The sequence below is a fragment of the Bacillus rossius genome, chromosome 6 (assembly GCF_032445375.1).
Source record: "Bacillus rossius redtenbacheri isolate Brsri chromosome 6, Brsri_v3, whole genome shotgun sequence".
NCBI lineage: Eukaryota > Metazoa > Arthropoda > Insecta > Phasmatodea > Bacillidae > Bacillus > Bacillus rossius.
This window is the reverse complement of record NC_086334.1, coordinates 21245362-21269084: the sequence shown is the minus strand read 5'-3', so window position 1 is coordinate 21269084 and position 23723 is coordinate 21245362. Positions and strand designations below refer to the sequence as shown.

General features: G+C 36.5%; 2 protein-coding genes across 3 annotated transcripts in view; one reads left to right on the top strand and one right to left on the bottom strand.

The window, feature by feature from the left end:
- The first annotated feature begins 9474 nt into the window (after window positions 1–9474).
- Window positions 9475–18993, top strand: LOC134532831 (coiled-coil-helix-coiled-coil-helix domain-containing protein 10, mitochondrial). Its single transcript, XM_063369747.1, has 4 exons — window positions 9475–9667; window positions 17273–17429; window positions 18140–18377; window positions 18651–18993. The coding sequence occupies exons 1-4, from the start codon at window positions 9621–9623 to the stop codon at window positions 18662–18664; spliced, it is 456 nt and encodes a 151-aa protein (XP_063225817.1). The 5' UTR covers window positions 9475–9620; the 3' UTR covers window positions 18665–18993.
- Window positions 18994–21728: 2735 nt separating this feature from the next.
- LOC134532830 (kinesin-like protein KIF12) overlaps window positions 21729–23723 on the bottom strand; it is a 63176-nt gene continuing 61181 nt past the window's right edge. For both annotated transcript variants that reach the window (XM_063369745.1, XM_063369746.1), the window contains exon 17: window positions 21729–21939. In XM_063369745.1, coding sequence (XP_063225815.1) covers window positions 21927–21939 — 13 coding nt within the window. In that variant the 3' untranslated portion in view covers window positions 21729–21926. The remainder of the gene's footprint in view (window positions 21940–23723) is intronic.

Here is a 23723-nt window from a genome sequence, read left to right as displayed (position 1 = left end):
TAAAACCAGGCAACAGTGGGTACTTTGTCTGCATGAGAACAGGATTTTGCATTGTTCATGCCTTCTGCGTCTCCATGGCAACGGGCATCGCGCGGCAGTGGCGTACCCACAACGAGGGGCATGTATAATGAGCGGCGCAAGAGTGATCTGCCTGTATACTGCCGTAGCGAAGTACAGGTACATCAGTTGTACGTTGCGTGCACGAGTCGGGAAACCATCGGTGCTATTCATTTTCTCTCCGGTACATTATACAGCATTGTAATAAATTTTCTCTGAATTTTTTTTATTTACCATTACTGTAAATGGGAGATGTGGCATAATTTTTTTTCCATTAGTATAGCTGTGCGAAGCCGGGTCGGGCAGCTAGTAATATATATATATATATATATATATATATATATATATATATATATATATATATATATATATATATATATCCTACATCGCTTGTGAAAGGTTCACGTTTTGGAATATCACGCTTATGACTTCGGAGGTCCACCTTTCAAATTCGTCATCTCAGATTCACTTCCGCCCTGGTATAAGTATAGACTCAAAATTTGTGGCTGGGTCTCATACGCCATGTTGATTTTCGTTTGTTTTCATCAGTTGTTTATAAATGTATGTTCGGCGGCAGGAGCCAGAGTGTGGTGCAGAGGTGCCGACCGCCATCTTGGACTGTGACGTCATGGCGGTCATTCTAGATGACCTTGATCCAGCCGTCGACTTGGATCCACCATATTGTTTTCCGCCATTGTGTTTTCTGCAATTTTGTTTCCCGCCATTTTGAATTATGCTTAGGATGCGCATCCAACTTCAGGCAGCATAAAACCAACCCATAATGCTGCGATGCATCCATGTAACATTCGACTGTGACATCACACCATGCCAAAACAAGTTGCATTGCTCCGACTAGGACAAGCCATGTTTTTAACAGCACTTATACGAGGTGGGTGGCAATTAAGCACTCTTAGCCAATTAATGTTCTTTGAATTCATCAACTTTAGCATAGCATCCTGGTAAGCTCCCAACCAAGTGTATTAATGCCAGACCACACAATACTGCTGCCGCCCAGCCACGAGGCCATGTCTTGCCATGAATAGTGATGTGTGAACTAACACACACAGTATTGCACTAGTTGGTGCCCTGGCCCACCATCTGCACCATCGGTAGGACGATAACTTGGGTGAGAGCAGTATTAATATTAGCATTTAAAAGGTGTTTAAAATGCCCAGAAGGCACCAGGCTAACTCAATGCTAACCGAATTGGAGTGCAATCTCAATAGCCCACATGTACTGACGGCTGTCCAACTGCCTGCCGGGATAATTTGCTGAATGAGCTAGCCCAGAGTGCTAACCAACGAATTACCGTGCGCTGGTACACGAGAGTGGGTATTGGCCACTGACTGAAGTCTGTGGCTCGCAGTCGGTACATGCTCCCCGAGCTGTTAAGGCCACTCAGGATTCCATAATTCGGGAATGAAAGAAGACTGTTGTAAATACTAAAGTTATTTGTAACTACACGACACTGTACACTGTGCTTTTTCAGTTCCTTAGCCTGTTGTGTGCTTGAGCAGGGACTCATCTCCATGCACTATAGACATGGTACAGTTTGCACGAGCAGGATGACGACCGTGTAACATTACCGAAGATTGTGGGAACTGGGCAGTGTTCTTCTTCGCGAGTTTTAGAACTGATGTTGATAGAGAGTACGGTATCAGAATGTCTAAACGTAAGCATGGTTTTAATTTACTGAACTACTTCACCAAACGACCAAAGCCAGGAACTAGTTATGATGCTGAACATGAAGGAAGCGGCTTGCAGGGAATTGATAGATTTCTCATTTGTGTGTCAGCTACTATACGGTATTTCAAGTAATTGTCCATTTTTTTATGTTGCTCTTCCGAGAAAAGGGCCTGTAAACGCAAACAGGAGAGCACAGACCCTGTTTTTTTTTTTTTTTCAAGAAGCCGGGAAGTATTAGGATTAAGCACCACTACCAATACAATGGAGAGGGCGGACGTCTTTCTCGGAAGAGAATCGTCAAAACATGGACAACACAGTAAACCTGCAGTTCATGATGATGGTTAGATGCGTGGCAGGAATGCAGGTGGGACAGAGGTACTTGTGATATCACGTGGCTCTAGTCTCCAGAGAGCATACATTACTGTGCAATACAAAAACATTAATTCACATTTTTAGACGAATAATTCCTACCACAGTGCAAGCACGACCCAATGATTGCGTGCATGTCTTCACAAGTATCTCGCGATGAGTAAACAACTGTTTCCCTGCGCACATTTTCCAGGAAATGGTCTGTCAGTACAGAACCCAGTCCCCAACTCACCCAAGCCCAAGAACGTCGCCAGCCGATAACCTGGGGGGGGGGGGGGGAAAGATAATATATGGAGCCATGCTTTAACAGTAGATTATAGCAGCGCAGACGGAATACTTGGAATGGAATAAGTGAAATCATTCGAGTTTCGACGTACGAGACTTGCTTGATCGTTCAAACCAATCATATTGCCTTGTCGTGAAGGTTTTTTTAATAATGTACCACGAACATTTCATTTAGCATGTCAGCAATATGTATCATAAACTGTAGTTGACAGAACTGATGCAGCATTGTTAAATATGAGGCTTCCGTTTCCTGGAAGGACAGACGGAACATTAGAACAAGTCGATTTTCATAATTCCTTCAAATGCAGTGACACAATTCTTTTACTGATGCTGTGTATTAATTATTTACTTTGCTATGTATTATACTAGATTAGATTTATACCAAAAAAAATATTCCTGAAAATTAGAGACTTCCAAAATTACTATAACCAGTAAAAGATTTATAATATATTACCTTTAAAGTGTGTAATGTGCGAACTTTAACACAAGTGTAAAAAATTGTAGTTACTTCATTTCGATATATATTTTTCCTTTCCTTTGGCTTCGGGACTTCAGTAGTAAAGACTGGTGATCGCTAGGGACACCTGTATTTCGCGAATACATTTCGTGTCAAGGTATTTCACAAAATACTATAGCTTTTCTCCTGTGGTTATTGTCTGAGGTAAGGGAGTGGTGTCGTCCCGCTCTTGACGGGGCCAATGACAATGTGGTCACCGTACTGCTGCACCCTCACGATTTGCCATGACTCTTAGAAAAAGCTACAGTGTTTTGTGAAATACCTTGACATGAAATGAAATCGCGAAATACAGGTGTCCATAGTGATCGCTGATCAGTGTTATTGTAGTATTACATTTGTAGTCTGCTACCGTGAATAACTTTAATATTTTACAAATTAGTTTGTGTTATATACAAACTAAGAATTGTTTTTGCACTACGTTTATCTCAATTTTTGCATAATTTTGGACTGTATTTCTGCAGTTTTAACTAGACATTATATGTGTGAATTTTATACCCTTTATTTTTACTCGTAGAGTGAACTTAATTTGTGTGTGTGAATGCAGTATAAAGCAAACCATCATTGTCATTGATTTAAGTTGCACAGAATGTGCATGCTATGATTCTCATGGTATTAAAATAATACTGATTTTGAGCGGACGAGACCCTGGGTTTGATAAAGGTATCTTTGTTTGATTCTTGTCTAAAACAAAATTTAATACTGTACTAAAAATTATTCTTTTTTCTACCAGCAGTATATTCAATAATTAGATACAAAAACTTCTTAAATAGCACAAATTTTCACCTAGAAATCCAAATTTTCCCGGGAGAGGACCCCCGGACCCCCTCTTTAATTTTGAAACAGGTGTTCCTTCATAAAAAAAAACTTAACCCCCCCCCCCCCAAAAAAAATTCCTGGGTGCGCCTCTGGCACGATGGGTGGGGGGAGGGAAGAATAGTGATAGCCCCCCTTTGCCCATTTTTAGATGTTGGAAATTTATTTCCAAAATATCAGTGAAAGCAGTATTTTATTTTGAGTGATGTGAGGTGAGCTGTTACAACACCTTCAGTTTCAATTGTATGATAATCACATTACCTACAGCTTTTTCTTTAGGCACATATGTCAGAATGTGTTAGTCCCAATAGAAATGTCAGTTTTCTCCAAGCCTCTAGCCAAGTACCTAAGTACCACTGCCATTTATAGAGGTCTGGCAACTTCCTATATTTTGCCTTGGGGTATCTCGTCCGTTTAATAAAGTTCGCAGCGGCCCGCGAACTATCGACACTAGTAAAAGTAAAACCCAATATCGTAATAGGTCAATATGGGAAACTCTAGTCAATTAGCATTGACGAAGCGCGAAACAATTTACAGCATTGATTTCAAGCTTTAAATACATATCTGCACTCCACTCCTCTAGGTTCGCTGGTATTACATGTATCGCATATTTCTTACCAGTTTCCTTTTTTTTTTTTTGCTATTACAATAGTTGATAGAACCCATTATTAATAGTTTGTTAAATGGTAGTTTCTTATGTAATATTATTAAATTTCTAATTCTGTCTCAATTTTTGAAATTGTTTTTTATATTAGTATTTTTTCATTCGTTTGAGTGCTTGGTAAGAGCTTAATCTGTACCAATGCCTTAAAATTTCTCTGCATTTGTAGCTGTACTGTGACGCCGTCCCCGCTGCCTGATTCCTGAATTACTAGATTTAGAATGTGTAATTTTATCTCGAGGGCGGGGTTCTTTGCCACGTGGCTGCAGGCAGGGATGCGTCGACAAAGGACCCGCCGGGCTGTTTAGGCCACCCAGGACGCCTCGATGATTAAGATAAAACACTTGAATACAACTGAATTTATTAACACGTCAAATGGTACATGGCGCTGTCACGCAACTGGCCGTATCATTGTCTACCTTTTAATCTCCGCACACGCAGCCCTCGAATGGCAGTACTGATTAACATATTGCGGAAAACAGCGAAATACACAACAAGAGGTTGCAGGCTGTCCTGAGACGAGCGATACGAAATATGGCGTCGCGTGACGTGTCGGGAGGCTAAGGTTAAGAATTCGCCGGATGGCGGAGAAGTTGAATACACAAGACTAAATAATTAAAATGCCTATAAATTAACCTAGAGAATTATGGAGTTGCAAAGTACATGTGGCGGATACTTCCACACTTAACACGCCCCTGGCACAGGCAGACAACACACGCGGCTGATAGCCGAAACTAACACTAGAATTACCACTGTATGACTAAAGCCTGACATGGAAGCGTTCTGAGGAGCGCAGTGAATCTGTTAAAGAAGAACAGTTCAGGTTGGATTGGAAATAGTTACCAGAGTTCCGTCCTCGCTGTGGCGTAGCGGACACGAATACTGGGCGTGGGCGCGGCAGTACTGGAGGCACGGAGAACTCACACGCGACAGTTGCACACCCCAGAAATTGAGTCGTTAAAAAATATCGCTGAATGCATCTAGCTACTAATCAGCCCCGCGTGGGCAAAGTCCAGACTCCTAGCGGAGTTACTAAAGCGTGAAGCGCGGGCCCATCGGCATGGTACCTACCCTTAACAAAGAGAAATTACCTAACACAAGAAAATGTTCATGTCTGAGCCACAGTCACTTATTTAAGGACCGCGGGAAACATCGCACGGTCGATTTTAGGCCGGCCGTGGAACGGATGAAAACGGATTAAGAAAGTTTACCTATTGAACACTACATGTCAGTTTTGGCGCGAAAATAAATGCTCCTCGCGCGCAGGGCTGCCGGCCCTGATGAGTGCTTGACTTCCACTGGTGCTCGCTGGCACCAGGCCAAGGAGGGCTTGACCTACCGCGGAAGGATACGGAGCGCGGGAAGATGGTGACGGCCAGTGTTATGACGAAAACGCGTCTGAATCAACTTTACTTTATTAATTAAAGTTTTTAAGAATGTAAAAAGTTTTAGTTTTTTGTTTGACAAAAAATTATGTGGGCACTATGTTTTGATAGTGCAACGCCACACCCGGCCAGGCGCGTCACACAACACCGCAAGCCGGGATTACTTCCAGGTGTTTTTCGCAATGCCCTAATCACTCTATACAACACGCGCGGACGCGTTCGTTGCACACGTCCTAGTCGGGTGTAGAGGACACACAACGGCCTGTGCGACCAGAGGGAGCACCGAACGGCGAGGTCAATTGTGTCTGGTTGAATTGAAGGTAGCATCTCAAAACCATAATGTTTCTGTTAAACCATAAATTTTAAATTTCATTAAATAAGAATCTTTTTGGGTTTTATTATTATTATCATCTCTATGTTACTTCTGTTAAGTAATCAATCACCTGTTAGCTTTCCTTATAAGCATTACATTTGGTAAAAATTTGGCAACAACCATACATATGTGTGACGTCGTCCGACCGAAGGCAACCCTAAAGCCCGACCTGCAACCGCCAGTATCCGACCCCGCTAACGGAACGTACCCCTAGCCATGGCCCACCCGAGTCAGGCGAGCAAGGGAACAAAAGGTAGAATTAAAGAACATGCCACCACGATCCCTGTTCATTATAAATTAAACATAATTTAATGATAACATCACTTTTAATTAAAAAACCCGTCGAAAGGAAGTGCGGCGTAGGAGTGCCTGGGTCACTCACGTGTGGATTTTTATTAATAAATTTGTGAGTGCTCCCATTGCGGCCTTTAGCCTAAATTAAATAAAGTAGTGTGTGACGTAATTATAACCTCCCCACATTGGCGTAGCTGTGTTCATAAAGTTGGGGGGGACAAATAATGATTTTGATGTCATGTAAACCCATTCCTCCACAGGAAAATTTTGATTTTAAAAGTGCAAAATAGCGCTTTTTAAGCAGTTTTTGTATTTAACAATTGGATACATAGATGTTAAAATTATTATTGTTTCCTTAAGATAAAATTTTAGATTGAAGAAATTACAAATAAATTTGGGCAGAATAATATTATAAAATAAAAATATCACGGTCTAGAAAGTTGGGGGGGACAGTCCCCTTCCCCCAAAACGTTCAGGGGGACACGTCCCCACTTTCCTTCCCGGTTCCTACGCCCCTGCCACCCAATTTTTGTGTATCACTCGCCACTGTAGCAGTCAAGTGACGAACAGTCTCCAGTATGACTCACATTATTCAAACTTAATTAATGCAAACTTGTTAAATCTAATTTCTAAAGAGTATCTGTGTATTAGGTTAATTTTTATTATTTAATGTGTGAATTTAGAGCCACTTTCAATCTCTTATTAATTTAATAATTTCCGAATAACGGAACTTTAGAAACGTGGGCACAAGAGGACGCTGAGCCTTCCCCTCGCGCCAAGGCCAGACGCCAGTACCGAGCGACTCGCGGACCGGGGCAGACGTGCGTCCCACGGGGTGTCCTCAACTTTCGCCTTCACTGAATTCACTACTGGTAATATTATAATCACTCTCTAAACCTTTTTCGTAATTAACTTCCCATGTGCACCCGGTCCTTTTACGGTGTTGGGCCTATCCCACCCACTTAAACGTAAACTCCCCGCACAAGGCATTACGCGGGGCAGTGAAGCATACAGCACGGACCGACTCCCGCCAGCAAACACTTTTGGATAATCACCGAGTGCACAGGCACCGGCAACAACGACGTAAAGACTTATAACAAATTTCATAACGTGCCGCGGTCCACACAGGTGGGCCCGGGTGTCGCCGTTTGCAATTTACGGGATTGGCCGCATCCAATCGAACTCCCCCCCCCCCCCCCTCAACAACGACTGGCGTGAGGATTTAATCTTAGTGACGGTGCGTCAGAGTGCCCAGTGTCAACTTAGTGTAATTTGTGTAGGGAAAATCAATGTGCATCGTGTAACTGTAACTTCAAGTGTAATTGTTGATTCCAATAAACGTCCACTCCGCACACTCCATGCGCGACGTGTATACGACAGTACAAAACCGAACCCATGTATGTTATTTTGTGAACTCACCTAACCCAGCCAGGGATCAGCATGCTATGCTGTGTAGGGCCAGTAATGTATCAATAACAAGGGACTCCTCTAACCACGACCACCGCCGACGGTCATAGCGGGCCACACAGGGACATACGCACCCAAAGACCCAACTCTTGGTTAGCCGCAGAGCTAGCCTGGTTCCCTCCCGGATACAATTTCACTAAAAAACCAGCCTTTTCGCTAGTAACCACGCCGGACCTCAAACACGAGAATCCGGACGACGGCATTTGAAATTGAAAAATATTTGGAGTTCATAATAAAAAATAATAATTTTAGTTTGGTAATAAAGTAATGTCTCAAAATGAATTAAATTCGAAAATCATATTATAGGCACAAAATACAATATAAAAATTACAAAATATGAAAATAGCATTCATTCAAAGAAGGTAGATAATGTATTCAATTAATTATAATGTATTAAAATTTTATTACATGGAGAAGTTTTTGAATACAAAGACTAAAATTCACAGCATTCCACATATGTTGGTCTTTAGATTATGACAAAATAAAATAATCTTCTGCTTATATTAAAAAGAATTACTGGATCTTAAAATATTATATTTGAAAAAATTACACTTGCTTGAATATTAAAATGTATATCAAACAAATATCATTTATTTAAATACGCAATTGACATTTAAAATATGCTTTGGAAATTTTAGGTTTAGCATTCTCAACAATACAACTTTTAACTGACAACCACAAAACAAGGAGGGAAATGCTGACAACTGCAGAAAGTTACAAGTTATTGCTATGCTTTTAACTCCTAACAAACTTCCATTTAATTAATTAATTTATTTATTTATTCAATTTTTGTTCTGTAGATCCCATATGGAGGTAAGGACTCCGGGATATAGAACAAATCAGTTAATACAAATATATACATATATACAAACAAACTGTACAACCACAAAAAAAAATATTACACCGTACTTTTTACATTTCAAACGTAAGAAAGAGATTAAAAAAACATGGGTACATAAAAAAGAACACGGGTACACAATAAATTGTATAAACTTAAAATCTTAAACTGTAACAAAAGTTTAAAACGAAAATAAAGTTTCTAAAATGGTCAATTTTTTATGTAACTCCCTTTTAACACAATGTTAAAAATGAAGTATACTACTACTAGCGCTGCTAGTTTGGAGGCCACCGTGAGTTTCACTCAATGACCTAGAAGGTCGTTGGTTTCACTAAACGAACAGCAAATGAAGGTAAGTAGCCAGACCTATCTATATGACCGTGACCCTAGGAAATGAATTTCTCTTACTTCAGCTCGGAATTCATAAAAGCGTTTATACATATATTTGGTTTATAGCTAAAACAAAACTTTTCTTGAGCTGGCTGCACAGCAGTTTTTGTTAATAAATATTCTGGTAGTACAGACTCTTAGAAATATATATATTTTTTGAATTTTGTGTTTCACTATTTGTTTTAATGAAATTTGTGGAAAAGTTAAAAAGAATAATTTAGATATACTTGTTACCAGAGTAGCATATTTCTACGACCAATATAAATGCATTATGCTATGATGAAATTGAAAGCATTTATATTTTATATATTTGTTTTTACCCTCCAAGTGGTTTAATTTCCGGTATATATTTCTTCTATGGTAGTTTCCTTCTAGAAGCGAAGAGATCAAAGTGAGATTGGACTCGTCTCCAGATTTTTTATCTGGTTTTGAGTTTTGACATTAATTGTCAAGTTTGTGTTCATAAGAAACTAATTGCACACAATATGCCTAGGCGAGGCAGGTCAGCATCACCTCCACCAGCACCTAGGAGGTAAAAAATTGTTCTTAGAGTTTGGTTATGTAATCGTTAAGCACTGCGTATTTTATAGTTAGAATATTGAAAGTATTTTGTTTTGGGTATTACGGCAAACATTAACTAACATGTCAATATTTAAATTAGTTTAGAAACTAATTATTTAATAATTTAAACATTTTACATATTGCAGATGACGTAACGAAAGTATATTTTAGGTAATACGGCAAATATTAACTAGTGTATCAATATTTAAATCAGTTCGGAAATTATTTGAGAATATAAAATTTAAACATATTACATGTTATTAATGCAGCTGACGTAACCCTCGGATGAATAATTAAATTTGAACTAATTGTTCATCTGCCCAAAATCAGACGATTTATTTCTATGTTTTTGCAATTTATAAATACGTCAAGTAATCGTAAATTTCTATTGTACCGGCTTTTCCATAAATAAAAAAAACTCCGAAAAGGTTTTTTTTTTTTTCGAACACCATAGACTTTTCTCGAGGTAACCCTAAATATGCTTTTGAAAATGCCAACTTGATTCTCAGAAACTGTTATAGGTCAAGAGGTATATCTTTTGCAGTGACAGTATAGCCAAGACGGTTTTCAATGAGAGATTGACCTGATTGTTTCCCGGCTGTAACATACTGACATTCAGTATTGCTTTGTTTAGAAAACAATTTGGGCTATTCTGTATTCCTAATGAACTAGAGAACCACAGGATCAGGTTGCAGCTGGTATCAAGGAAACTTTAGGGCGGTAACCACATTTGGGAATAGCTCTCGTGGGAAACAGTCTGTGCAGTTGAATCACAACAAATTTATGTCATTGTAGGAAGCACAGGTGGCGGCCACTCAACTCCACAGTCTCTTTAATTAATATCTCTAAAAGTTCCATATCATGTATTCAATTTCATCCATTGATCCTGTATATTTTAATACTGTGGAAAACATGATGCTTGCTGTTTTAAAAAGTATGTCTAAAGATCCTAAACATAACAGAAAATTGGGTAAATATTTACTTGGGCGGTATTTCCGAAAAAAAATGTTAAAAATCCGAAAATACCTTTATATAATGCTCTTCAACTTCCTCTTTTCATTAAAAGCGGCGGAGATTAGAAATTCCAAATACTTTAGGAGATATCGAATTTTTAAATTTCTTCATATGTAGTTGAGCGGTATTTGCGAAAAAAAATGTAAACAATCCGAAAATACCTTTATTATATGCTCTTCAACTTCCTCTTTTCATTAAAAGCGGCGGAGATTAGAAATTCCAAATACTTTAGGAGATATCGAATTTTTAAATTTCAGCACAAAACCAGCGCATTCCTGTGGCGTGCGTGACTGCACCATTGTTTCTTGTTTTCGTACGAGTATTTTTTTTTTATTGGATAATGTCGTCACGTGATTGTTCGTGATAGGCCAGAATTCAAATGAACTAATACGTAATTATTTAGTTCAATTATTGTTTAAAACGGTGTTTAATTACCGCCTCCAACTTAGGTGAGTTTTTAACGTTTCTAATTTTAAAGTCTTATTTGTTATTTTGATATTGTTGCGCAAGTAATAAGTAACAAAAAAATTTACGTCAGTTGTTACTGTACATCCTTTGTTACGGGTTTGTTCGGTAAGGTCAGTTACATTATAAATAATTTAAAACTAAGGAATAATTAAAATTAATTCACATTATTTTTAATATCACCTTAGTTTGTAAGTATTTATAATGTAACTGACCTGACCTAATCGACCATTTTAGTTTACTGTTCACCCTTTGTCCAGGTTTGTTTGGTCAGGTCAGTTACATTATAAATATTTTAAAACTAAACAGCCATTAAAATTAATTCACAAAATAATTTTTAATGTCGGCTTAGTTTGAAAGTATTAATAATGTAACTGACCTGACCTAATCAACCATTTTATTAATTACGCATTCACGATTCACGTCTCACGAACACACGGCAAAATAACAAAAATGGCGCCGCTCGAATGGTTCCACAGGTCTTGTATTGCAAAATTAAAAAATTCGATATCTCCTAAAGTATTTGGAATTTCTTATCTCCGCCGCTTTTAATGAAAAGAGGAAGTTGAAGAGCATATCATAAAGGTATTTTCGGATTTGTAACATTTTTTTTTGCAAATACCGCTCAAGTACATATGATGAAATTTAAAAATTTGATATCTCCTAACGTATTTGGAATTTCTTACCTCCGCCACTTTTAATGAAAAGAGGAAGTTGAAGAGCATAAAATAAAGGTATTTTCGGATTTTTAACATTTTTTTTCGGAAATACCGCCCAAGTAAATATTTACCGAAAATTGTGATATAACAGTGAGTTATGTTCGTAAGTTGGAATACCAAATGTATTTCCTTTTTTATTCCATTGTAGATCATAATTCATTGGTATAGCACAAGTTTTCAAGTTTTTATTATGGGCAGGATTTTTCGACTCACAAAATTAAAACAGCAAGCATCATGTACCACAGTATTAGTATTTATAAGATCATGCCATCAGGATTAAGGGATAAACTTGGATAGGTGCTGTGGAACAATTACCAATTTGTCTTTGTAGTTGCAATCACAAAAATACGTGTTAGATTACCTACGGAGGATGATTTTCCTTGTTAATGCAAAACCACTCATGTTATTAGTACCAATAAGATTACACAACTGTTATTTTTCTTATTACAAATTCACACTTGAGACAAGTAATACCAAAACAGATACACTCAGCACACACATAGTGGTACCTACCTAATGTTAAACTAGTGGTCACTTTGTCTAAAAACACGAGTTTCTCAAAATCCGTTTGAAATGTTCAAATGGTTTTAGGGTAAATAGAGGAAGGACTGTAGTGTTGAAAAATGTCACTTATGTAGTTTTTAAAAAATTTTTATAGTATATAGCCATGACCCTAGAAATTTGCCAAAAAATCCTTAAGCTACATAGCCACAGTCACTACGTATGGATCCAAACCTACATATGCATACTGCATCATTTTCCTGACCAACATAGAGTATGCTTTTTCCCTTACCATCTTCCCTGCTTCCTGTAGGGTCCTGCCAAGCAACCCCGGTCGCCCCCCCCCCCTCCTCTCCCCTTACCCACCACCTGCTGAACCCATCTAAGGTTATTGTGCAGCTATACACTTCCCTCATTACCTTCCTCTTCCTCGTGAATCTAACCACCTTCACAACATTAAAAATACTTTAAATTCTGCGAACTTGTGAAATTTGTGGGAGTTCAATAATATTTATTCTGTAAGGCAAAAATAAATGCTAATGAATGTCCATTATTTCCTGTTTACCTTTTGAAACGTGAACTGGAAATACAAATATTGTGAGTGTTATGTTGTTATATGCTACCAAAGGACACAGATTGGGACAAAAAGTTCAAGTTGACAATGTATTCGGACTAGGGAGATGGCCCACAGCACACATGATGCAAGAGGGTCATGTGGGCCAATCAGTGTCCATCGGACACAGTTTAGAACATTGCAACTGTAGACGGGCCTTTAATTGTGTGAATGGTTGGCCGTAATAAGGACGTTTGGTTGTCAGGTTAAGTTAGCTACATTTTATATTGGTAAAGCATAGTTAATTGTTCAAAAAATTTTACAGTATTATTAATGTAGCTAACCTAAGCAACCGTCACAATTGGGGGGTGGTCATATCTCCATGATTACATCGTGTGTGAAGCCTTTTTTTCCTCCAGCTAATTGTGCCATTGTGGAGCCAGCTAGTGTCTAAAATGAAATTATCTAATTTATTAATTAATTTCCTCAATTCTAGCCGAACTCTCCCAGTATCAAGAAATGGTAAATATGTACAGTTGCGGTAGATGCCAAAAAAAATGCTAAAAATCCGAAAACACTTTTATTCTGTGCTCTTTCACTTCCTCTTTTCAAATCAACCGGCGGAGATAAGAAATTCCAACTACTTGCGGAGATATAGAATTTTTTATTTTCATCACAATACCTGCGTATTCATGCGGAAAAAAATGCTAACAATCCGAAAATACTTTTATTCTATGCTCTTTCACTTCCTCTTTTCAAATCAACCAGCGGAGATAAGAAATTCCAAATACTTTATGAGATATCGAATTTTTTAATTTAGCAATACAACGCCCGTTTAACCCTTCAAACGTCGCCATTTTTTATTTTGACGTGTGTTAGTGAATGCGTAATAAATAAAATGGTCGATTAGGTCAGGTCAGTTACATTATAAATACTTTCAAACTAAGCGGACATTAAAAATAATGTGAATTTAATTTAATGGTTCTTTAGTTTTAAATTATTTATAATGTAACTGACCTGACCTAACAAAACCCGGACAAATGATGAACATTAACAACTCACGTAATTTTTTTTTACTTATTACTTGCGCAACAATATCCAAATAAAAAAATAATACTTTAAAATTAGAAACGTTAAAAACTCACCTAAGTTGGAGGCGGGTACATTTGCTTTGCCACTATAAGGAAATGATGTAGTCGTTCACGGCAGAAGTTGACCGATTAATTAAACATCGTATTGAACAATAAATGAATAAATAATCACATATTGGTTCATTTGAATACTGACCAATCACGGAATAAATAATCACCTATTGGTTCATTTGAATACTGGCCAATCACGGAACAGTCACGTGACAAAATTGTCCAATAAGAAACATGATACTCGTAAACAAGAAACCTTATTATCTATGACAAGAAACAATGGTGATCGCCGCATACTACGCAGGTATTGTGATGAAAATTTAAAAATTTGATATCTCCTAAAGTATTTGGAATTTCTTACCTCCGCCGGTTGATTTGAAAAGAGGAAGTGAAAGAGCACAGAATAAAAGTATTTTCAGATTTTTAGCATTTTTTTGGGCATCTACCGCGACTGTACATATTTACCCAAGAAATGTGTTAATGATACTTAGTGTAAAAGTCAAGGTAAGGTGTTTCAAAGGTACGTTAAATAATAATATCATAACTTTAGACCTTGGAATAAAGTGTAATCAAAATCCAAATGTACTGTTTATATTCATGTGTAGTGGATGTTATGATGGAGACAATACACTTTGACATATATAAAACAACACGTAACATGAAGATTACCTCAAACTACCTTATTCTAAGCTACAGATGGAATTTGATATGACTATCAATTTCAAGCATCCAACAATTCTATTAACACTTGAGTGAGTTGTTTTCACTATCAAATGTTAAATATTTAAGTGTAGGTAAATTAAAGTACTTCGTACAATTAGGCTCACATTAAATTGAAAGGTAAAATTAGTAAGTTATCAATTCTTAACTAAAATCAGTCCTGTAGAGCATGGACCACTGGGTACGTTCAAGCAGTACTTGTCAGCAAAAGATAATAACACATTATTATACTACCAAATTCCATCTGTATTGAGTCATACTATCATGATTGGGATCGCGATTCCGGGATTTGATTCTAAATCTAAAGATGAACAAGTTAAAAATGTTTTCTTTACAGAGGATATCCATTATAATACTAAAGAGTCTAGATCAGTCAAAACAATGTTCGTTGCGCTTAAACTGAAATTAGTTCAGAGACTTCTATATGGAGAGTCTTCGGTTGATGGGGTAAGGGACCAAACCTTGATGTAGGATAACCACGAGACGTGTAGGCTCTCGGAGACTCCTTGGTTCAACACGTCAAGGACTGCGGTAGTTGTGCAGCTCCTCAGTCGTTTAGCGTGTGGCAGGAATACGCGCCGTAACACCTCCATCCTTCCGGATATGGGCTGCGACAGGACTGGACTGCGCGACGTTCATCCTTCCTGGGCTCGAACTGTGACTTCTCATTTTGACAGGATTCTTTTTTCTTCGTATTACAAACAGTATTCAGTCTTCGTAGTAGTTATAGAATATCAAGTGAATTTGGCGATCTCTTGACGACAGATTTCCCACGATTTCTCTTCTTAGAAATAATTATTTAAAATCTTGGTATTTGAGTATAATCTTCCGTGGATTAAATATTGTTATTGTCTTGCAAACTCAACTACTATTTGTAGTAGCAGTTTTTTCCAATCTTCGAATAAATGTATTAACTTTTATATCAATATCAAAATGCTTTGCGTTTTAGCTGCTGTCTCGATCAAGTCTCCATTCGTTCTAAAAGAATATTTTTTCCTCACTAATAAATTATTTTCTTTCCTTTGTTTTAAAACAAAAGATGATAAAATTACTGACCATTTCTGATGTGTTCATCATTAAATTAATCGTTAATTCAAAATATTACTGCTATACATACTAACTTTGACAATATTTAAAAATAAAATTAACATATAGTAATACATAGACAAACAATAACGAAATAAATTTACAGTGTGGGTTGATCACAGAGTCCAAATAAACATAAGAAATGAAATATAAAAAAACTAAATTAATATTACATGAAATTAAATATTTACTTTCTATAAAGCGTAAATATTGTCTTTATACCATGTTGGTTATATGCCCAAAACAGTCGCTGAATTGTAGTGTTTGCAGTGTAGAAACAGTTTTAAATGGCTATTTTTTAATGAAAGTACGTAACGTATGAGTTTTAATTCATACTTACCAACCAAACAGATGTTATAAAGTACCATTTCCGTTATGTTTTGAGTGAAAGGTAAAATTCTCGCGTCGTGGCTTTTCCATGACTAAATAATAATTTCTGAAAATACCTTTTTCTAACACTAAAGACGTTCCTCTATTTACCTTGTTAACTGCATTTCTTAATTCCTACTGGTTTCTGAGAAATGACAGTTTGTAGGTCACATTAGATAGTCTATGCAGTGAACTACTGTCGCCATGTTGTGCTTTAATTGCATTGTCTATCCTATGGTTTTTTGTACATTAGAACAAGTTTATTTTTGATTTGGATATTGTTACGCAATGTGACGTAAATAATACATTTTAAAAAAATTACATGTTTCCCTGCTGTCCATCCAAACACAGGCATCAACCCTTGACAGGGAATTTGTTTTCAACAACCTTTAACTCTTAAAATTTCACTGTAAACTTATTTATTCACTGTAAACTTTATTTATTAACTGATTTCATTAATGTTAACAGTATTTTGTTTTTTCTGTGAAAAATGTCATAATATTGAAGAGTGTCCTCTATGCCTTACGTATATTAGAGTGAGGAACATAGTCATGTAAGAATAAAAAACTAAAGTGCTATCTCACATGCCATGTTAATTTTTAATTTTCTTTTCAGTAATATTATTTAAAACTGAAGTTTTAACTATATACCTCCCTTGCAGTTACTGTTTTCTCACAAATATATTCAACAAATATTCAATAAGTGTAACACAATGAGCGTAAAAAGTTGAGTAAGTGCTCTTAATTATCACTTTCGTGACTTTAACATCCATTATATTACACTTAGAAAATATCCTGTAAAAAAAATTTGTTACAGAACAAATGCAGCTGAGGTTTCGGGGTAAAATTTTATAAATAACCATTAGGTAATAGAAATGATGAGAAAATGAAATATTCAACAATCAACATCAGAGCCTTAATAACCTAATATTTACCACTGGTATTATACATCACACGCACGTGACGCACCGAGGAGCCATCTGCACCGATGTTGGCCTCTTGTTCCAGGCACGTGAGCAGCGTGCCGGCCCGCCCTGCGGCCACGCATGCCCCGGTACAGCAGCATGCCCCCCCACCCTCCTCCCCAGCCGTGGTCGGACAGCAGCCGTCCATGTTCAAGCAGATGGCTGCGACCGCAGGCGGCGTCGCAGTGGGCTCCGCAGTGGTGTGTATGCTCAGCGCGGGGAAACATTTCAGAACCCTCTAAAGTCTACAGAAATTTCATCTGGGTGTTCTAGTCTAATAATGGTGTTTAAATGTTTTTGGTTGCTGCTTTTTAATCATACCACAAAAGCAAATTATAAAATTCTAATTTTTTTTTTCACTTATTTTTTAATTTTATTCACTAATGGATACCATTCTGCTTCTTGGAGCACAGGCAGGACACACCTGTCAACATGCATTGTTTTATCTTGTATTTTAAATAATTAACAACAAATGCTGAATTTGGCCAGTTTCCCCTCTTGCTCCACGGGAATTAGAGAAGATTGGCAATCAAAAAATAAGGCACTCTGAATTAATTTATACACCTTTGCATACAATTTAACCAAAACTAGTTTGACCCTAAAAAAATTTAATATTTTTTTATAATAAGCTTATTATCAAATACAGCCCTTAAACTTCACAACTACCCTAAACATTAAGTTAAAATTTTAATTTGTTCTTATAATATTTATTCAACATCTGCTTATATCATGCTTAATTTTTAATATTCAACTCTTCGGTGTAATTGCAGAAAAGTGGTTAAGTGTAAGAAAAGGCGTACCCGCCTTAACTTCGCTACCAATAAAGACGATAAATAAATAAATAAATAAAATAAAAAAATAAAGGTTTAAGTTAGTGCTGGAGCCTGCAGTGTGACGGTGTGTTCTGCAGGGTCACGTCGTGGGCCACGGCATGACGGGCATGTTCAGTGGGGGCGGCTCCCAGGAGGCCGCAGAGGCACCGCAGTCCTACGCAGCCCCGGCCCAGTCCAACTACGGGGCTCGCCCGGAGCCGACCGGGCCCTGTGCCTACGAGATACAGCAGTTCCTCCACTGTGCCGACACCCAGTCTGACCTCTCTCTCTGCCAGGGCTTCAACGAGGCTCTACGCCAGTGCAAGACTAGCAACAGTGAGTATTGTTACTGTCCTTGCATGGTTCACTCATTCAAGTAATGTGTTATTTTCCATTAACAAATTTTTTTTTACTGGTCTGAAAAATAAATGTAACATGCAGATTTAATTAGGCCTCAGTTTTATTTGCTATAAAAACAAAATGTTAAAAATAAATATGCCTGAAAAAATTATTTCTCTGAGCAAAATTACCAAATTGGAGGTCACTTTAACATAGTTTGTATTTTTATTGTAAAGTATGAAGATTTAATTAAATTTTTCTTGATTGCAGATCTTCAGGTGTGAGAGGGCAGAAGTGGAAATAGTAGACAACTTTTGGTAGCCCCAGTCATCCAATGTTCAGATATTCTGTAGCAGTAAAATTATTTATGTGTATGTCATGCAGTCCAAGCTGCAAGTTTGCTACAAACAACTGAGCATGTAAAAAAAAGTGTTTACTGTAGGAAGAATGGGTCTTAAAATTATATGAAGAAAAAGATAGCCTTAGTCTCATCTTAAAGTCCTGTCATGTACTACATCTTACTAAATGGCATACATTTTTGAGTTATCATGTACTTGTATGTTTGTTAATCAGTTTTGTTGAAAAAATATATTAATTAAAATGTGCAAATTTTCTTGTGTTTTTTAAATTAATTCTTTAGTTGATAGTAGGGATGGGTCGATTCGATTCTCCGATTCCTCGATACCACCGATTATTAAAAAATTTGGGTACTCAGTATCGGGTACTAAAAAAGGGCAAGGTAGGTTAGGAATCGGTTAAGTTAAGAAAATACAGTAGTAATATATTTTCGTCTGAACTTTACTTACTTATTTTAATATATCTTACCTGCCGTATGCGCATAAAATTCCTAATAATGCTCATTATTATTAAATATTAATTTTATACGAATAAAAAGAAATAAAAACAATGTTACCGGGCATGTTTAACCTCTAATTAAAACTCCACGATCGAAGAACATTATTCCTCACTCATGTATTAGACGTAAATAAATTGTAAAAAGAGTTATTAATTTTATTTGCAGTTAAGAAAAGTCCATTGTTTTTTGTGAAGAAAGTGACGGTTATGAAACGAGATCACATCACGTGTCGTCACCAGTTTAGTTGTGAGCCATTCAAGGATGATGGCCTCCACAAAATCTCTGGTGGCCATAAAATATAAAGTCAAGTCGAAACGTATCGATTCGTTGCGTACGGGACAAATTGTATAATGAAAGCAACAATCGATAATAAAGAATTCTCTGGCCATACCGCCAACAGAGGCTCGTGTTTATTTCTTGCAAAGGAAAACCGTAATAATTACTAGAAAAACACTTGAAAATAGTTTTAGCAAAACAATATTTGTGCCAAATAAATAGCATAAATGCGAAACAATTCACAGTAACCTCAATAGCACGACGGTGAATTACGCCGTAATTCACCGTCGTGCTATTGAGGTTACTGTGAATTGTTTCGCATTTATGCTATTTATTTGGCACAAATATTGTTTTGCTAAAACTATTTTCAAGTGTTTTGCTAGTTTGTTAGTAAAAAAATGTTCGCCGACTGTCGTTTCAAATTACGATGCAAATGTTCTGATATTGTATTAACATGTCTAAAGTTTGGGAACATTTTCGCATCAATAGTGAAAATGACAAATATGCAATTTGTAATAATGGTAGTGCGCAAATTTCACGGAGCGGTACTTATAAATCTACAACCAATTTAATGAAGCATTTGAAATCCCGGCACACATTACTACCAGAAAAAATAGTCTTTGAAGAAAAACAAACTTTTGTTTACAGCACTGTCACCAACTAAGTCAAAAGGTACCACAGAAAAAAGTAGTGCTACCTTTGAACCCATTTTGAACAAAGATGTTATGTTATCGGCGTTATCGCCTGTTAAAGAACCTTGTCTAAATGTTGAACTTCTTTGTGCACAGCCTAGTACTTACTAGCAAACAAACTTTATGTGAAAATGCTTCTTCACTGGTAATTGAAAAAAAAAAAAAAAAAACCTCAACATTTAATCCTAAGTCTATAATTATCCTTTATACATGTTATTATCATTATGTAATGCATTAAATTCTTAAGTAGTTTTAATTATGTGACCAGAATTACCAGGAATCGAAAACTGGAATGACTCGGAATCGAGAATCGAAATTTAGGAATCGGTACTGGTATCGGAATCGATAAAAATGTGTACTCAACCCATCCCTAGTTGATAGCAATGACAGTTAGTGATATTCTAACAGTGGTTTAGCTTAATGCTATTAAAATCCTACCACTATTGGGTGGCAGCATTGCACACTATTCAGTTGTGCTGTACTGTTTGCTTACCTAGATCATACATTATTTATTCCACTCAACAAAATACAGTAAAACCTCATACAATGAATTCCTTTATAACGAAATCCTTGTTACAACGAAGAAGCTGTTAAGTCCTGCCAAAACATATATAACCTTATGTATTTGTATCTCTAAATAACAAAGTATTTTTCACAGTCCACCTAAAACACTGCTAAAACAAAGGAAAAATTAAAAATCTTCAAAAATTTTCTGTAGAATTTACCTTTTTTTTTTTTCCCCATTTGCTTCGTAAGTATATTATGTTTAAGCAAATAAATGCTGCCACCATCTTACAATTTATTGACCCTAGAACTATTGACATGCTGAAATGCACTTTGAAGCTAGTGAAGTTAAACACATTGCACCAACATTAGCTAACAAGAAAACGCACTTCGATTAATTGATGTTTCGATCATCTAGAAAATTTCTCTTATATGTATCCCACTTGGACAATGCATTTTGGAGTTGCAAAATAATGATATGTTATTAATAGGAGTTATTAGCTATTTAATATGTTTTAAAAATGCATAAACTTAATATTTTCTATTTTTCAAAAGATTTAACCTGTTAGTGTAATTCCAGACACTGTTGTGTACTAAATGTTTGTGCCTGGCCCTGAAAGCTTCTGGTTTTGTTCTCCAAAGCTGCTGCTGACATGTAGGATGGCGGAATATAAATGTTGGCGGAATACTTGAGCATTGTGGGAAATAAATATGCAATGAAGAAAGTGGATAGCTATCAAGGAAATAGCAAAATAATGTTTATTTTGTCCCAATTTGTTTAGTTGAATTTAATGCTACACAAGTGCGGTTGCATTCTGGCGCATGGAAATAAAAATTAACGTGAAAGTATAGAGCGCTACTTCAAATGCTGTAATTTGTGGCATTAAAACTTCAAAACCGTGCTTATCAAACAGCTGTACTTCAAGGGGTGAGTGTACACCTTTCTTACTTTTACAGCCCCTCCCCCAGGAAAAAATTGCATTTGTGTAAATGGTGCAGGGAATGTAGTGGAAGTAGTTATTGTTTAAATTAATTTATTTAATGTAGTTTATTTTTATACATTAGCTTATGCAACCAGATGATCAACAATTTTATAATTTCCTTAAATTGACATCTCAACATGGTTAACAACAAATTGTACCAACAACACTGTACATATTTTATAACAAGCCAATATTGTCGTAATGATTTGTATGGTGGTAGTTCTGCAATTCTTCTTCATCTACACGATCTGTAACAGGAACACAAGATTAATTTTGTATACTTATTTTAGGCTTTGGTACCATTTTCTAAGACATTCCACTCACAAACTTTTATTCCCCTCCCTCCTTCCTTCTCAAGAAGCCATAAAAACATGGTGTGTATGGCACAAATTATAAGATCACCTGGGAATATAAGAAAGATAGTTAAATGGTTTTCAAATGGAATGAAAATATTAAGATTTGTGACAGGGCTGGCTGGTTTAAACTAAGTAGTTTGTATTATAATTTTTTTTTAAAACAATAGAATATCTTAATTTTTTAATGAGGTCTGATTTCATTCTTAATAGAAACAAAAGTTAGCTCGTTTATATTTCTTGTGATTCACAGGAACAAAAAAATTATATACTAATCAAGATATGATTTAAATTATCTGGATTAGGTAGTTGTGAATTATACCCAGCTAAATACTCCGTAAAATTTAATTAATTAGTGAATTTAGACTTAAATAAAAAGAGGAAATAAATTTATTATTTTTAAAAAAATCTTATTCTGTGGGAAACACCCATTCTAAGGAGAATACTCTTCCTATTGGGAAATAATATCCTTTCTGTGGTTAAGCCCTAGTCAGATGTGCAGATTTGCTGTGATTCATTTCTTTGATATAACTTTCCTGGTTCAACATGAGTGGCAGAAAGCAGGATGTTGTATGGCTTTCATTTGAACATGCTGAGAACCAAAATAACTAACGTAATAAATAAACCTGGTTTAAACAAAAAAAAAGGAGTTAATTTTTAATTTAAAACAAAAAAAAAACTTTTTTCAACCCTGTCTTCGTTCGGATGAGCTTTCACTTCAAAAAATACTGTGCCTTTGCTTCGGCTATACAACCAACGGTTTGTTTATCATGTAACTTAGTGGTTTCCAGGAAAAGGTTTTTTTTTTTTCCCCTCTCTCCTGAGATTGGACTGATTTTGACCCATCTCAAACCCAAAAATTACATTTTTCACATGAAGTCCATATTCAACTTTAAGACAAAAATGGTATCTTTTATAGAAATATTTAATAGACATGTCTGGGGAGAAAAATGATACTTTATAAGAGCAAGCGTGTACAACTTACCCTTAACAAAATAGCCCTAAAATGGTTTGCTGCATATGTTACCTTGATGTAAAAACCAATGTTTATTGTTGAAATGTTAATTTGTTTTTTTGACTTTGTGGTTTTGCATACCTGTGACAAAATAAAGTGTGTTTGTGATGGTATGAGAAGCCAATGCAAGGCCGGCTGTGACATGGGAAGAAAAAGATTGATTGTAACTTGTGGACTTGGCCTGAAATGACTCCATCCTATAGGGGGAAAAGTTAAATCTGAACCGTCTCTCTTATCGCTGCGCGCATGGGCTGCCTCCCCCTTTACCGCCCCTTAGCGCAACGACAGTGTCTGGAGGGGAAGGCGTGGCGACCCCTCCAAATCAAGGCGATGGAGTGTCAGCCCGTCTTACACGAACGCGACACAAGGGTTATAACACATGAACTGCATCATGTAATCACAACTGGAAAATACACTACATCGTTAACCCATGTCCAAATCATTCAAACACACACATATTTACAAAAATAAATCAAGTTAACAGAACATCAGTATGCTAACAGTTACGCTATTTGTTTGCAGTCATAAAAAAACCTCTCTGTGAAAAAACTATATTATCATAAACAAAAATGCTGCATGTGTTAAATTACTCTTTCTTTGAAGGCTTGGTTATAAAATTATCATTTGGTTAAGGGTTCTGTAAAAATAGCATTTTCTTTAAGGT

Coding starts and splice junctions, on each gene's coding strand:
- LOC134532831 (XM_063369747.1), top strand. CDS start 9,621: ATGCCTAGGCGAGGCAGGTCAGCATCACCTCCACCAGCACCTAGGAG. Junction 9,668..17,272: donor CCTCCACCAGCACCTAGGAG/GTAAAAAATTGT, acceptor CTCTTGTTCCAG/GCACGTGAGCAGCGTGCCGG. Junction 17,430..18,139: donor TCGCAGTGGGCTCCGCAGTG/GTGTGTATGCTC, acceptor TGTGTTCTGCAG/GGTCACGTCGTGGGCCACGG.